This window comes from Lemur catta, chromosome 22 (assembly GCF_020740605.2).
Source record: "Lemur catta isolate mLemCat1 chromosome 22, mLemCat1.pri, whole genome shotgun sequence".
NCBI classification, from domain to species: Eukaryota; Metazoa; Chordata; class Mammalia; order Primates; family Lemuridae; genus Lemur; species Lemur catta.
In genome coordinates this window covers 14,164,142-14,180,619 of record NC_059149.1, presented here as the reverse complement: position 1 = coordinate 14,180,619, position 16,478 = coordinate 14,164,142, and the positions used below count along the sequence as shown (strand labels likewise).

At 34.4% G+C, this 16,478-nt stretch overlaps 1 protein-coding gene across 6 annotated transcripts in view; it reads left to right on the top strand.

The window, feature by feature from the left end:
* WRN (WRN RecQ like helicase) overlaps positions 1-16,478 on the top strand; it is a 99,564-nt gene that overhangs the window by 27,217 nt on the left and 55,869 nt on the right. For 5 of the 6 annotated variants that reach the window (XM_045535454.1, XM_045535453.1, XM_045535451.1 and 2 more), the window contains 8 exons: positions 2,807-2,921; positions 7,104-7,530; positions 8,772-8,840; positions 11,076-11,253; positions 12,212-12,287; positions 13,762-13,829; positions 14,099-14,207; positions 15,449-15,517. In XM_045535454.1, the coding sequence (XP_045391410.1) occupies positions 2,807-2,921; positions 7,104-7,530; positions 8,772-8,840; positions 11,076-11,253; positions 12,212-12,287; positions 13,762-13,829; positions 14,099-14,207; positions 15,449-15,517 (1,111 nt within the window). The remainder of the gene's footprint in view (positions 1-2,806; positions 2,922-7,103; positions 7,531-8,771; positions 8,841-11,075; positions 11,254-12,211; positions 12,288-13,761; positions 13,830-14,098; positions 14,208-15,448; positions 15,518-16,478) is intronic. The other variant, XM_045535455.1, reaches the window with a different exon arrangement.

Below are 16,478 nucleotides of genomic sequence, written 5' to 3'. Positions count from 1 at the left end.
TAGAGGAGTAAGTTAGATCTCAGGTATGTGAAAACAGCCTTTTTTTTTTTTTTTTTAAGAGATGGGGTCTCACTGTGTTGCCCAGGCTGGCATTAAACTCCTGGCCTCAAGTTATCCTCCCGGGTAGCTGGGATTACAGGCGTGTGCTACTGCACCTGGTTTGAAAACAACTTTTTCCTTAGAAGCTTGTTTGTATTGTTTTAGAAACAACTAAAGCATGTATAAACTTATTTTTTAGAAGCTTTGTTTGGAATGGGAATATTTATTGATTCATACAACACATATTTGTTGAGTGCTTATTATGTGTCAGGCACTGGTACAGTTGTTGGGGAAAATTCACGGAGCGAAACAGATCAAGCCCGTTTGTTGCATTTGACTGAAGTCAGGGCGGAAGCCACGTGGATATCTGAAGGAAGAGCACAGCAGGCTTAGAGGAAAGAAAGTGTAAAGCCTCTGAGGGCGATTGCTTGCCTTGTTTGCAGAACAGTGAGCATAACTGAAGCGAAATGAGTAAGGGTAAGAGTGGTAGGAAATGAGGCTAGAAGCAGTAGCTTGGGCCAGATCATTTAGGGCCTTGTAGGCTGTGACTCTGACTTCATGTCTTATTAATGAAAATAAATATGATGATGGGAAATCCTTAGAGGGTGTGGAGCAGAAGGACATGATTAAAATTTTATTTTAAAAGGATTTTTCTGGCTGCTGTAGGAGTGCAAGTGTTTAGGCAGGGAGTGCTATTGTAATAGTCCAGGCAAGAAATGATAATTGTTTGTGTCGTGGGGGAAGCTCGTACTGCAGGCTGAGACTTTGACTCAAAGATTAGGATAGGTTTGAAGCAAAAAGTTTATTTTACTTTCCATGAGAGGAAAGGGCACACCGTGAAAGAAAGAAGTGTGGGTACTGAGGATGAGTGGCTTGGGCTTTTGTTGTTGTAGAATGATAACAGGAGGTGGTTGGTTGTTTTTTTTCCCCCTTGTCTGTTAGACTGGCTTTAGTTTGGATTAGACTAGTAGCAGCAGAGGTGTTGGGAAGTGGTTGATGCTGTAGACATTTCGAAGGTACATATTGTGAAGGATTGCTGATGCATTCTCTGTAAGGGGTGAGATAGAAACTGATGGAACAATTAGATATTTTGGTCGGATCAGCTGATGAAGGGAAGGGTCAGTCATAGTGGAAAGATTATGGGAAGAACAGGTTTGGATTTAAGTGTTGGACATACTGAGTTATAGATGATTATTGATATCCAAGAAGATATCTTAGTTGGAAATGTGATTCTAGAGTTCAGGGGAAAGGTTGAGGTTTGAGATGTAACTTTGGGAATCACAAGCACCCAGAGGGTAGTTAGGGTGGTGAAACTTGATGAGATAAAATAGGCAGTGAATGAAATAAAGAACAGAAGAGATTGACATCAGGCGCACACCAGCGTTTAGAGGTCAGGAAGATGAGAGGGCATCAAAGAGGACAGAGAAGGGGCACTAATGAGGGGGGAAGTATAGGAGGTATGGTGTTCAGAAACCATGGGAAGAAAAAGTTTGAGATGTGTCATGAATTTAAAATGAAATGAGTAATCATAGTTGTGTTTTTTTATTTTCAACAACAATTCAACTGTGTGTAGGGATCAAATAGGTAAAAAAGCTGGGTTTAGCTAGAGTAGGGGTTTTGCCAGGTAGGTACCACGAGGGAGGGAAGAGCAAAGGACTTGAGAATCTTTATATACCAAGGGATAATTACTGTGATGTGGGTAAGAAATGAATGTGAGGCATGGTGGGGCGTGGGAGTGGGGAGCAGAATGGGGAAGGAAAAGGTGGTAGAGTCAATGGATTTGGTTCCAAAAGTGTCACAGAATTGTTGGGGAAAGCATGCTGGAAAGAAGGATAGACATGCTGGTGTCCAGAGGGTGGAAGACTTACAATTGAAGTTTGGAAGATGTGATTTTATTGACAGTTACAAGGTCTAATGTATGACTGTGGAACTGGGTGGCTAAGGTCAGTTGATTGTTGGAAATGGAGGGGTCAAGGAACTGCAAAGGCCACAGTTTTGGATGCAACATCTCTGTGGATGTTGAATTCACTAGGGATGATCACAGGAGTAGCAGCGGGGAGAAAGACAGTTAATGAACTGGACACCAAGATCTTCAGTGAATGAAATGATGTGATTTTTGAGATCACAAGATTAACTGTAGTACTCAGGAATGGCAGGTTATCTGTTCCTGTATCTTATGCTTCAGAGGAGCTGGATTTTTTGACAGACAAGAGAATGGTGATGACGAAATTCTAATTTGGGGAAGGGTCTGGGAAAGTAGGGCAGGTTTTGTGCTGTTGATGGAGAATGATGTACCAGACAGAATGAAATTGAGAACTTAGAAGGTGATCACTGATTAGAAAAGCTGGCATTTTGTTTTGGTGATGACTGATAATGAGGACAGTACAGAATGACTGTTGGATGAGGTTATGTTTACCAAGCTGTATTACTAAGTGGCACCGCACGTGTGTTATATTGATTTCTGACTGTGACATAGTGCATATGGGTTCACATCCTCATTTCTACCTTCTGCCTAGATCAGTAACCACTGGATTATAATATCTGTGAATGCTGATCATTTGGAATTTATTTTTAAGTTTAAATAGCAAATATTTGAAAGGGATGTAAAGTGACTGAGGTGATTTGGGGATTCTATAAGGAAGTGTTTTTGTTGCAATTCATTTAAGGAAAGAAAATGAAAATCTGAGCCCTATACTATTTAATGAAGTGGTTAAATGAATATCTCTGTTTTGTGGTTTGAAAATTAAAATTGATTTTTCTCCCCCAGTGGAGGAAATCCTACCTAGTGACATGAAGAAACAATTGACTTCAATCTCTGAGGAAGCGATGGATCTGGCTACACATCTTCCTGACACTTTCATAAAATTGGAACATCCACAGAGGTTAGATATTATCTGTTTTTATCAATTGCTTGTTCTTATTGCATTTTCCTATATATGAAGAATTACTGTTCATTAAGGTAGACTCTTACAAATTTGCTTGAATACATGCACACAGACTGATGTCTGCATTTGAGAAATATCTTTCCAGCTGTTAAGTAGTGAATCCAAAAGTTTAAGGAGTTTAAAGCTCTTCAGTCTGCTTTGTAGGATGTTTTATGAAACAAAGAAATATAAATTGTATTTATATTATACTTTTTGAAGTCATATCTATATTTTCTGTCAAAGCAAAATAAAATAAGTACCCTTTACAGAAAATATTTTTCAGAGTTGTCATTTTCTGTCCTTGGGAATCTTGCATTTAATTATATTTATAGTTTGGTCACTTGAAATCTATAAATAAAAGCAACTTTTATACTTAGTAGCTTCACTTTTTGGGTTATTATTTGAGAATTCTACCTAATTAGTAGACTATTAGAACAAAAGGCATTCAGATTTTAAAGATAACTTTATAGCTAAAGTATTAGGTAACTTAAGATATTTGGATTAATAGACCTTTGACTACAGGTGCTATGTAGCTAACTCTTTTTGGAACCAGACCGTGCTCTGGCCTTAATTGCTGAATAACTTCCTTGTTAAATCTCTAAAAGCAGGAGTGTTCTTGAACAGTTAACAATTACAATGTGGTAATATAATTTTGAGCCAAAAAATACTTTGTAGAAATGTGAAGCCCTTAGTTGGAATAGAAATAATTCTGACTCTGAAAAAGTGCAATGTTAATGGTTTTTTTTTTTTTTTCTGGATGAGATTTGTGATAGATTTTGAGGGAGAAATTTAAAAATATGACATAGAAATTCAGGTCTTTCAGTGTCAGTTTTCCCCCTAGAAATTTGTTTTAGTAGTTTTTATGTAACTTTGAGAATTTCTAAAGAAAGATATAACTTTCAAATGGGGAAGGATTCCAGTAAAGCCATTTCTTACTCATTTTGACATTTTTCCCTCCATGAAATTAGAAAAATCACCTTTTATGTGATTTTTTTTATGTGCATTTCAGATTTTTGCACTAGCAATTAAAGTATCTACTGGATGTAAGTTTTATATGCTTAATGGTTTGCTTGATAGTATTTGTCAAGGTCAAGTAAAATATAGAAATAACTCTCTAAATTTAAAACATTTTATTTGGGAAGAAAGAATTGCAGTTTGGGGCATACACACAGAATAGGTGATCTTTGATCTGTCCAAAGAATAAAGAGAAGGTTGGAGGTTTTATAAAAAGGAAAAATGTTATGTTTTGTTCTGAAAGAAAGGTCGTTGGTGCTAGTAAAGTTTTGGGGACTTGGCAAGCTCTGATTGGTGAGTGATTGTAGTGGGTAAAACTAGTCTTAAGAGCAGCAGCAGGTTGTTATGGTAGCTATTAGATAAAGCTGGTTTCGGGTTACTACAGGCAGTTTCAGCAGCCAGGCTGGCACAGAATGACATTCTTAGAGCACTGTTACGTGTGCTTTGTGCTTTTCCCCCCTAGCTCCTCGAATCTGATTTTGTTGGGTATGACAAGAATGACCCAACTCAATTTTCACATGTCAAAACTAAATAGGTTTTCTTAAAACTGGAGAATGGGAAATACTGGGATCTTGTAATGTTTTAGCGTCAAAATGAGAGCTAGTTAAATCTCTTAGGTTATTTGTAACAAGTCTACGGTAATACCTAACTTATCTAGATTATACCTCAGAACAAGCAGAGAACAAAAAAAAGGTCTCTGAACTGTCAACATACATTCTGTAAGCGTGTATTCAGGCAGTTTCTGCATTTCCAGAATGAAATGAGGCGACATTCAGAGCATTTTTGCCTTTTGTTTATAGATATAATTTGACAAGTGTGGATATCTAGTTAAAATGAAAAATGAGCCATGGGGGCTCATGCCTGTAATCCCAGTACTTTGGGAGGCTGAGGCAGGAGGAATGCTTGAGTCTAGGAATTGGAGACCAGCCTGACCAACATAATAAGACCTGTCTCTAAAAAAAATTATCTAGGCATGGTGGCGTGCACATTTAATCGGGAGGCTGAAGTGGGAGGATTGATTGAGCCCAGGAGTTTGAGGTTGCAGTGAACTGTAATAACGCCACTGTACTTCAGCCTAGGCGACAGAGCAAGACTTTGTCTCAAAAAAAAAAAAAAAAAGAAAAAGAAAAAATGGTGTGAACAAGGACTAGTATGCGCATGATACAGCTGGAAATGACAGCTGGCAATCTGTGAAAGAATGAGTAAAACTATAAAACTTAGAACTCTTAAAGTAGGGCAGCTTAAGATTTGTTCCAGAAGGGAACAGCTTTATGCTTCAGTGGACTCTGAAGGCATTGGTATTGTGTAGTACTGCTTAGTCATTGATTTAAATTGAATATATGTCTTGTTGTATTGCTATTATGTACTTGACATTCTGCTGGGTGTTGAGTCTGTTTGCAGGCTACTAATGTGCGTAATAAAAATCCTGAAAAAGCAGGAAAAGTACACTATGCCTTACTGAAGAAGGCAGGACAGCCTTTGGTATTTATTAGAGTAAATGTTAGTTGTCTCACATGAAACATTTCATCTTTGATGCTAGTGCTGGATAAATGAGACCATACAGTCTTGTCACTTGGTCTGTGCCACTGCTGTTATGTTTGTATGTTACAGCACTCCCTGTGCATTTAACAATCAAAATGGGTCACATATCTATTCCTACTATTTACATGTAGTTCTTATATTTGAATAGATGTATATAATGCTAAATGTTCTTTGTAAGATTTAAAGAATTTTAGAATGTTGAAATTAGTTTTTAGTTTTTGAATTTAATTTTGTTCTTGATTTTGTTTGTGTTATCGTAGACTTTGCCAGCTTAAGCTTGAGCCCAACTTTCGAGTGCTGTTAATGATGCTGCTTTCATTGTGGAAATAACTCATGAAACAACTCAGTACTTTTGATAGTTTATTCCCATGAAAGATCAAATTTTTGCTTGAGTCATTGATATAAAAATTTAAAAGGCATGTCAAATTTTATTAGACATTGATTTTAATACAGAAATATTAGAATACCTCAACAAAAGCGCTAATTAAATAGTAAAACATGGCTGTCTGCTTATCATACTCCCTTCACTGCTTTTAATTTCTGCTTCTGTGAAATACTTAAACATTGCTTTAATAAGCTCCACAACAAAAAGACAAGGCAGTATCCCTCATTTTACCCTCTAGTAGTGGTCTTTCATTTCAGAGAACTGGGTTTCGTTATAGCATTTAAAGTTACTTAGTTAAAATGTTATATATTAGCAACTGCAATTAAGGGATTCAGTTCATATTTATTCATGTGCATCTTACCCATATTTTCTCACTTGTATTTACCTACTGATGTCTTTTTTTTCCATTCTAAAAAATACCTATTCAGTTTTGAGATTTTTAAAGATGTAAAACAGCATCATTTTCAACTTACAGCACAAACAATATTTACATATTGCAGTTGGAACTAGTAATTGATCATTGAATTGAAAAAGGTAAAATGGGATCATAAAAATTTTCTTTTACCTTAAAATATTAACATACGTTTGTTCCCAAACTTTTGGTATATATGAAGGCTTTTTCATTACACATAGGCCTGCTGTTTATAGTTCTGCAGTTTCATGTTTAAACCACACCCATAATGTATCATCCACAATTTCTAATTTTAGTTTCTTTAAAATGGAGTGAAAAATTAAGATACTTTAAGCAATCTGAGTGCAGAGTCTGAATTTTTATGATTTTTCTTCTCAGCTTTTATAGTTCTTTTGACCATGATTTATCAAACAAGCTTAAAAAAAAAGTTTTCTAAGTCTTTCCATGTATTCAAATTAGAATTTAATAAAATAGTTTTTTTTGTTTTTGTGGTCATGTATCATCAATTTACTTTACATTTAGTGAATCACCAAAAACAGTATAGCTGGCATAAACAAGTTTAGGGCCAAACACTATTGGCTCTCAATAAGCACACAAATCGACTGTTGGATGCAGAGTGCCTAGCTATGCTAGAGTCGCCTCCCAGCTGTAATTATATATGGGCCTTTGGAAGTGAAGAGCAACTTTCATGCAATGGTCAGTTTAGAAAGCTTTTACTTAGTAAAAAGCTTTAAAACTTATCCTTAATGCAATTAAAGTTGAATTAACTTTAAATTTTTTTTTTTAGGGTTTCTAACCTATTAAAGGATATTTCAGAAAATCTGTATTCACTGAGGAAGATGATATTTGGTTCTACTAACACCGAGGCTGAACTGAAGCCCAGTGTTAATTTTAACTTATTATCATTGGAGGACTCAACTGCTGGTGGAGTACAACAGAAACAAACAAGAGAACATAAAATTTTTACTGACGTTAAAGATGAGACATCGGACCCAACTCTCAATAATTTAGTTCAACATGATGGACAAAATGTACTTGGAAATGAAGTGAAACAAAAAGAAGATGGATTTGAAGATGGCATAGAAGGCAATGAATTGAAAGATAATAAGGAAAGAATTTGTATAATGTCGTTAGATGTTACAGAATATGAACTTCAAATGTGGGAACAGCAGGCTCAGGAAGAATATGATCGTGGCGTTACTTCCAAATCTGAGGTACTAAATAAAGAGGAAACATTTTTTGAGTTATTAGTAGGGTGGGCTGTCTTGTTTTCTGTAAAGGGGCAGATAGTAAGTATTTTAGGCTCTGGGGATATACGGTCTCTGTTGCAACTACCCAGTTCTGCCGTTGTAATGTGAATGCAGCCACAGACAAATGTAAACAAATGTGCCTATCTATATTTCAGTAAAAGTTTATCTGCACAGAAGTGGGCCTTATTTGGCTTGCAAGCCATAGTTTGTGGCTCCTGACTTAGTACAATAAGCAGCATTGTATAGTGGAAAGACTTTATAGTGTCAATAGGCATTTGTGGTAATTTGCTATTTTATCATTTCTTATGCTTTTCTCATAATGGATATCTCTGCCTTTGTGGATTCCTTTCATATCTACTAGTGGTTACCCTTCCAAACTGGATTTTTGGGGGTGGTTTTATTCCCTTATACAGAGTTTCTTTACATGCTAGTGTGAGAGGGCTTCTAATAAACTGATGTTTTTGCTTGATACTAGTCTCTACTGTCATCTGGAGGGTCAGATTATTTTTTTCATGATTTTTTTTTTTCTTTTTTTTTTTTTTAATTGAGACATTGTCTTGCTCTGTTGCCCAGGCTGGAGTGCAGTGGTGTAGTCATAGTTCACTGTAGCCTCAAACTCCTGGGCTCAAGTGATCCTCCTGCCTCAGCCTCCTGAGTAGCTAGGACTGAGGTGCGCACCACCACTCCTGGCTAATTTTTCCTTTTTTTTTTTTTAAATGTAGGGATGGGGTCTTGCTATGTTATCCAGGCTGGTCGCAAACTAAAATCAATCATAGTAGTTTTTTGTAATTTTTTTTAAACCATTGGATATAAAAGAACTACTGTTCTTGGCTTTGTACAGAATTTTCCAACACTGTGAAGAGGTTCTTGAACTCAAAAAATTTGGGGGATGCAGTTTGACATTAACTAGAGTTGAACTTGTCACTTTCTACTGTCATTTAGAGAGGGGATTTTATTTTAAGTCTCTTTATCTAACTTGTCTACCTTTCTAGCTATATTTCTGTCTTTCTCTTTGGTTGTTTCTTTGTTCGTCCTTCTCCCTTTTTGCTATCTACCTATCCTATAAACATGTATTATATATTTATCTATTAGAGAAGAGGAAGTTGTGTAAAGATACCTAGTGTATAGGAGCTTTATTTTGCAGAAAAGAAGATACAGACTCTAGCACTAGAAATTAATCTTTGAAATATATGTATTTTTTAAAGCCTTTAGCTCCCAAGGATACATCTCATGTAATTGAAAGTGATGAAGATTTAGAAGTGGAGATGCTTAAGGTATGTTTAAAATCATAGAAAAGTTACTTCTGGTTCTTTCCAGAGGACATTTATTTAAGTAAAATATTACTTAATTCTAAACCAGGTCCCACAGTGGAATTGCAACTAGTTATGTAACATTAGATTTCATGTTTTCCAATTTGTATTTCTTTGCAGCTTTATATAGTCTCTGTATAATGTTTCAGAAATAGTATACTAATTTTTCAATGTATTTGTTTCTTCCTTTTTTTTTTTTTTTGACACTTGCTCTGTCTGTTGCCCTGGCTAGAGTTAGAGTACAATGGCATCATCATAGCTCACTGCAACCTCAAACTCCTGGGTTCAAGTGATCCTCCTGCCTCAGTCCCCCGGGTAGCTGGGACTACAGGCGTGCATCACCACACCTGGCTAAGTTTTCTGTTTTTTTTTTGTGGAGACAGAGTCTTGCTCTTGCCCAGGCTGGTCTCGCACTCCTGATCTCAAGAGATCCTCCAGCCTCGCCCACTCAGAGTACCAGGATTACAGGTGTGAGCCACCGCACCTGGCCTTTCTTATATTCTTAGGTCACTTTCTTTTAATCTTTTCCTGGCATATGGGTAGTGATTAAGCTCTCCAGTATTGAACTGAAGTTGGTTTTCTTTTCTTCCCATCTATGTATATCTTCTTTTATTTGGAAGTTCTGTTTTTATACATTCAGTTATCTTCTTTACTTTCTTTAGCATTATTTACTATGGATATTTTATATCATATATAATTTTCTAATGGTTTAAATGGTTCGGGTTTACTCTAGTTTATTATCAAAGTTGAAAATAGTACTTTATAATTTATATATTTTCTGCTTCACTCAACCTCTAGTTTCTTTGTCAGGTGTCGTGAATCAAAGATGTATAAGAAAGAAAAGGTAATTTAGCCAAATTAAATGAAAAACAAAGGAAAACATAGAAGGTTACCATTATGTATACTTTTTATTCTTCCTCTGTAGGTTGATGAGATTTTTTTTCTTTTTATTAGATGACATTAATTTCCTTATTCCTAATTTTGAGGCTGAGTAGTGGGTAGTGATTAAGAATGTAGATTCTGAATTCAGATATGGATTTGAATCCCACCATCTCTAGTTATTATTAATAGCTGTGTGACTTTTGGCAAGTTTCTTAGCATTTTTGATACTCACTTAACAGTTATAATAATTATTTAAGGTGTTGGTTGTGAAGAGCTTAGTGCAGAGCCTGGCATTTAGTAAGTGTTTATTAAATGTTGCCTAACAATAATAGTAGAACAAAAATACTAAATCATATTTCTTTAATGACTAACCATTTCTCTGAGGAGTAATGTTCAGGTAATGCATTTATAGGATACTTATGGACTTCTATAAACATTATATTCATATTGAATCTCTTAGAGGCAACTTGGATGTCCATATTAGAGCACCCTATTTTAAAAATGCTTTGTAAATGTGTTTGTGGACTTGAATAAAAAATCAGAAACAGAGTCTCTATTTTTTGTCTTCTAGACTTAAAATGAGTACACTTTTTGAAAAAACCTTTAAAGTCAAAATATTAAATGAAAGGTTTATTAAAAAGAGAAAATAAAAACTGTGGTTTAATACAGTCTTTTTGTCACTCCTTAGTAAAAAATTTCATAGATGAAACAATTTTGAAATATCCTAACATTGTTGAAATAGACAATCTTTAGTTAGGGGAGAAAATCAGATACTGTCAAACCAAAATTAAAACAAATAACTCTTTCAAATTTGTAATATTCCTTTTCTAAAATTATTTGAATTTTTTGGTTTGTTTTGACATTTCTAGCACATTTACTGTTTGCTTATAGTTTAAGCCTTATCTTTACTAAAATTGACTGTGACTGACACATGAGGTAGAGAAACTGATTACAAAAATAACATTAAAATCCAAATTAACCACTTGGGGATTGAAAACGTTGAAATACAATAAAGAAAAACTCTTTTAAATTATCCCAAATCAAATTTATGATAGCCTTCCCCAGGGGCTGTTTATTATATGCTATTAATGAACCTTGTTTCTGCTGGAATTAGTCCATCTTTGGCCCTTTGCCTTAGAAACCATTCATGAACACATATTTAAACTGGAGCACCCATGTTCTTTTGTGGTATTGCTTACACATCTGCCAGCTTTGAATGAAATTGTAGGCTCTGTTAATAATACTCCTTTTGTGTTTGGTGAAAAAGATATGACACTGTCAGTGGTTTTGCTTTTAAAATTTCTTTTAAACTTTCAGTTTTCAGAGAATCTAAATAATGGCACGGTAGAACCAACTGGTTCTCAATGCTTAGCAATGGAAAGAAATGTGGGTCTTCCAACTGAAGAAGATGAAGATGAAAATGAAGCTATTGAAGAGGAAGAAGAAGGTGAAAATGAAAATGAAGCTATTGAAGAGGAAGAAGAAGATGAGAAGGGTAAGCACCTTTTTGAAATGACGCACCTCTGATATCTACCACGTTTTGAATGTTTTTGGAGGTCAGGGACTTTGTGACATAGTTAATTAGTGGATCCTATAAACTTGCCATTAAATTCCTTTAGTGCTTTTGTTTCCACAAAACACATTCTTTCTATTTATAAAAATAGAGTAAAAGTAGTGTTGTGTTGATAAGTTTTTCCCTTTGTTTTTTTGTGTTAGAGACATGATTTCTCCAAATCAGTTTAGTTTTCTACTTAAAATTATTAATGCTGAGAAGTATAATGATGAGCTTTTATTTGTTTAGTGATAAATTATCTTGATTCTTTATTTTGCCCTTTCTTGGCCACTCATGGATCATTCAGCCTAAGATTGGACAGTGAAAGTCAGTTGGGTAGAGCTAACATAACTCCATTGTGCTGTGCAGTTAGAATTTTGATCAAAGATTTAGGTAACTAAATTTACCCAATTAAGTTAGATTTAGATAACTACAGTAGATTTAGGTAACTAAATTTAGGTGTAACTAGATTTAGTTTTAGGTAACTAAAATGAAGATTTTATTTTATCTGTGGACTTTTTTTGTGACACTAATATAATTTCTGATTATCATTAATCAAAAGTTGGTTATATTATAAAATTTGGACTTGGTATATTGCTTGCCATAGTTTGTTCTCAATGTTAAATTTTGGAAGTATAGCTGATTCTAAAACATCAGTTTTTCACAGTGCAGCCAAAGTGTAAATCACAACAAAATTCTAATACTTAGTAGTATCCAAAGTGTTTACCTGAAGTCATGACTGGTACCGAGAAACCCAAATTGGATTGGAATTAAAAGACAGAAAACAGTAACCTGTGGTAGCTGTCACCATATTCTTTAAAAGAAGCCAGTGAAATAAACCTTTTTCTTCCTTTAGTGCATTTCTATTTGCACATAAATGCCCATTTTATTTTATTTTAAGACTGTTTGTTGCCAGAACCCAGTGCAGTGCAAGTTGCTTGCCTCAAGACCTACTTTGGCCATTCCAGTTTTAAACCGTAAGTACAATCTCAGTTAATTAAATCACACATTTAGTATTTTCTTCACAAAGGCAAAAAAGCAAATAACCCATCCACTTAGCACAACAGTTATGTAGTTACACTTGCCACACTGTATTTTCTAAAAGTGACTATAAAATTATTTCAAAGTAGGATTTATATAAAATTCATTTCTGTAAGTTTTTATAAATGAGGAAAAATGGTTTTTCTTTAATTGAGTGGTTCTGTGGTTTAAAGACACTTAGAAATAAATTTTACTTTAATGCTGACTTGTTTTTCATTAAGTGTTTTTATACCTATTTTGTGCATCATATTGTCCAAAGCATGCCAGTAGACTAGAACTTCATTATATGACAATGTAACAAACAACAATAATCTTATGTTATTTTAACATATTCAAGATATACTTACATTTAAGGGGCACATTTATAAGGATAAAAATGACATGAATAAAAATGAGACGAGGAACAAATGAATTTGAGTAAAATTAATAAGCATGTAAAAATCTAGACTGGATTGTTTCTGTTCTGAGAATTTATAGTATAATCCACTGAAGTATTTCCTTTCTTTTTTCTTTTAATATTAAAATTTTAAAATTTATGTCCCACGTACAGAGAAGTGCACACAGGTGTACCAATGAATGACTTTTCATAAACTGAGCACCCTGTGCCGCTGGCACCTAGAGATGAATAGGTCCTTATCAGCACACCGGAAGATCACCTTTCTGGTTGTTTTTTCCCTTGACATTTTAAGAAAGTTTTCTAAGATACAGTAAAGTTGAAAGAATTTTTTTTTTCTGTGAATGCCTGTATACCACCTTGATTCACCTATTAACATTTTACTATATTTGCTTTATCGCATATCCATCTCTCTCTCTCTATCCATTAATCCACTGAAGTTTAAAAATGCATCTCAGGGTCAGTTGAGGACATTGTTACACTTCCCCCTAAGGACTTTAGCATTAAATTATTAACTAGAGTTAGATCTTATTTATAGTTTTTTTCTTTGGTATAAAATTTGTGTAAAAGGAAAATAAAATCTTAAGTATATGTGCATGTACCTGTGTAACTACATCCTTATCAAGATGTAGAGCATTATTATCATCAGCTCCCAAAGTTCACTCATTTCCCTTTTCAGTCAATCCTTGTCTCTGAGGCATTTCTCTTAATTTATTTTAAAGCATTGACTTTTTTTGATATCTAGTATAAAGCTTGGAATTTATTTTATACTTTAGATATATGTGAGGAGATTTAATGCATATACCAGATGGAAACTCCTAGTTGTTGGCTTGAATGGAAGGTTGATCAATGGGATTCTTTGCTTTAAAGTTTCAGGGTTTGTACTTGTTTATATGTGAAGTTCAGAAATATAAAGGAAATTCTATTAGTGGAAGTGAAAAAGTTAAATGGATTCTAACTTGTACCTGGGTTTCTTATTAATAAAACAAAATAGCTTTTTGCTTTTTACTTTCAAGGGTTCAGTGGAAAGTGATTCATTCAGTATTGGAGGAAAGAAGAGATAATGTTGTTGTCATGGCAACTGGTAAGTTGTACTTAAGCAAATAACCTAATCCTTTAAAAAATAAAACTTAAGATGTTTCAAATGCTTAATCTTTCATTAAACTCTTAAAATACAAATGGTGTAAAATATAGAAGAGTGTAAACAGAGCCTATCAAATTTATGTATGAATTAGCTTTTAGGAAGATAGCATATTAGTAATGCCAATTCCACCATACAAATACATTGTAAGAAGAAAGTTAAGTATCAAGGGTTTATTTTTATTTCTCTGAGTTTATTATTTTTATTGCAAGGGTATGGAAAGAGTTTGTGCTTCCAGTATCCACCTGTTTATGTTGGCAAGATTGGCCTTGTCATCTCTCCCCTTATTTCTTTGATGGAAGACCAAGTGCTCCAGCTTAGGTAAGTCATGTTATCATTGCCCTCTTTTTTTCTTCTGTGAATGAAACATGAAATCTATCATGTATGTTTTTTTTTTTTTTTTTTTTTTTGAGACAGAGTCTCACTTTGTTGCCCGGGCTAGAGTGAGTGCTGTGGCGTCAGCCTAGCTCACAGCAACCTCAGACTCCTGGGCTTAAGCGATCCTACTGCCTCAGCCTCCCGAGTAGCTGGGACTACAGGCATGAGCAACCATGCCCGGCTAATTTTTTTTTGTATATATATTTTTAGTTGGCCAGATAATTTCTTTCTATTTTTAGTAGAGACGGGGTCTCACTCTTGCTCAGGCTGGTCTCGAACTCCTGACCTCGAGCGATCCACCCGCCTCGGCCTCCCAGAGCTAGGATTACAGGCGTGAGCCACCGCGCCCGGCCTATCATGTATGTTAAAACCTAGTTCACAATAACATTTCTGCAAGTGTTGCTTTATCTTTATTAGTAATAAATGATACTTCTGTGGGAGACCCTATCTTTCTCGAGTTCTCTGAAATTCAACGCTACCAGGTGGGCTTGATAAAATTTTTTAAAAAAGCATTATTACTTTATGCTAGCTTACACTGAATATCTGAAAATTCTTTTCTCTTTCTATTACCCTTGCTCTTTAGCTTGGTATGAAGTATATACATGGAAGCATATTTTTTATCTATGAAAAAATTTTCAATTTCTTCAACCTGAACTTGCTATCTTTTTTTTGTTGTTAATACATAATATTCATACATATTTATTGGGTACATGTGGTATTTTGATTCATGCATACAATGTGTAATAATCAAATCAGGATATTTAGAATATCCAACACCTCGAACGTTTATCATTTCTTTGTGTTGGGAGCATTTCAAATCTTCTCTTCTAGTTATTTTGAAATATATAATATACTGTGGTTAACTGTAGTTATCCTGTGTTATCAAATATTAGATTTTATTTATTCTATATAACTGTGTGTTTGTACCCATTAACCAATCTCTCATCATTCCCCCAAACCCCCACTGCCCTGAGCTTGCAATCTTTCTGAAAGACACATCTTAAAAACCTTCCTCTGATAGGGTCCTTGAAGGAATTTATTTATCAACTTAGTTACAGAAAACAAGAAAATTGCAAAGAAGAGGAATACACATTATTATATTTCTTTATTGCTTCTTACTTAAGAATGAAGTTGATATTTGTAGTCTGTACCTGGCTTCAGAATATTTGTTTTTCTTCTCACAGAATGTCCAACATTCCAGCTTGCTTCCTTGGATCAGCGCAGTCAGAAAATGTCCTAAAAGATATTAAATTGTGAGTAATTTATGATTTCTGATCATGTGCTCAGGTGTCTATAGTATGTAAGAGAATTTTGTACACACAAAATTTTATTTAATGCATGAAAAAAAGTCCATGATTTAAAAATGTACTTTCTTTTTATAGTACCTTTGTGGAACTGTTAAATCTTTCAAACTTAAAGAAATCTATTATTCTCAGTTCTCAGGCTATAAGATTAGCATTGTAGCCTTGGAATTAAAAAAATTTTGGTTTTGGAGGAGCACTTTGAGAATATCTAGATTTGTCTCATTTTATAGATGAGAAAACTGAGGCCCAGAGATAAGTAATTTGCCCAAAGTACTTATGAATTTGTGGCCGAGCAGGGACTGGATTCTAGATCTGTTGCCCTACCAATTCTGTCATGATGTAATTCCTAAGAAGAATATCATCTTGGATACACAAAAAATATCTGTGTATGTATTAATATATATGTACATATAAATGCGTGTTCTAATTCCAGAACATTTTCATCACTCCCAAAACAACTCCCATACCCATTAAACAGTTACCCCTATGTATATTAATATATACAAGACATACATGTGTTTACTGAGTTTTGATAGATGCATATAAATATGTAAACAAAATCTCTAATAAGGTGTAGAATATTACTGTCACTCTAGAAAGTTCCTTCATGTCCCTTCCCAGTCTGTCCTTCCATCTTCCATCCCGAGGCAAACCACTATTCTAATTTTTTCCAGGATTTCATATAAATGGAATCATACAATATGGGCTCTTTTGTGTAAGACTTCTTTTATTCAATATAATGTTTTTGAGCTTACTCCATGTTATCACATATATCAGTAGTTTTAAAAAAATATCTGAGTGATATTTTACTATTTGAATATAACACAGTTTTTATATTCCCTTACTGACCAATACCTAGACTATTTCCAGTTTTGGGCTATTATTAATAAAGCTGCGGTAAACATTCCTA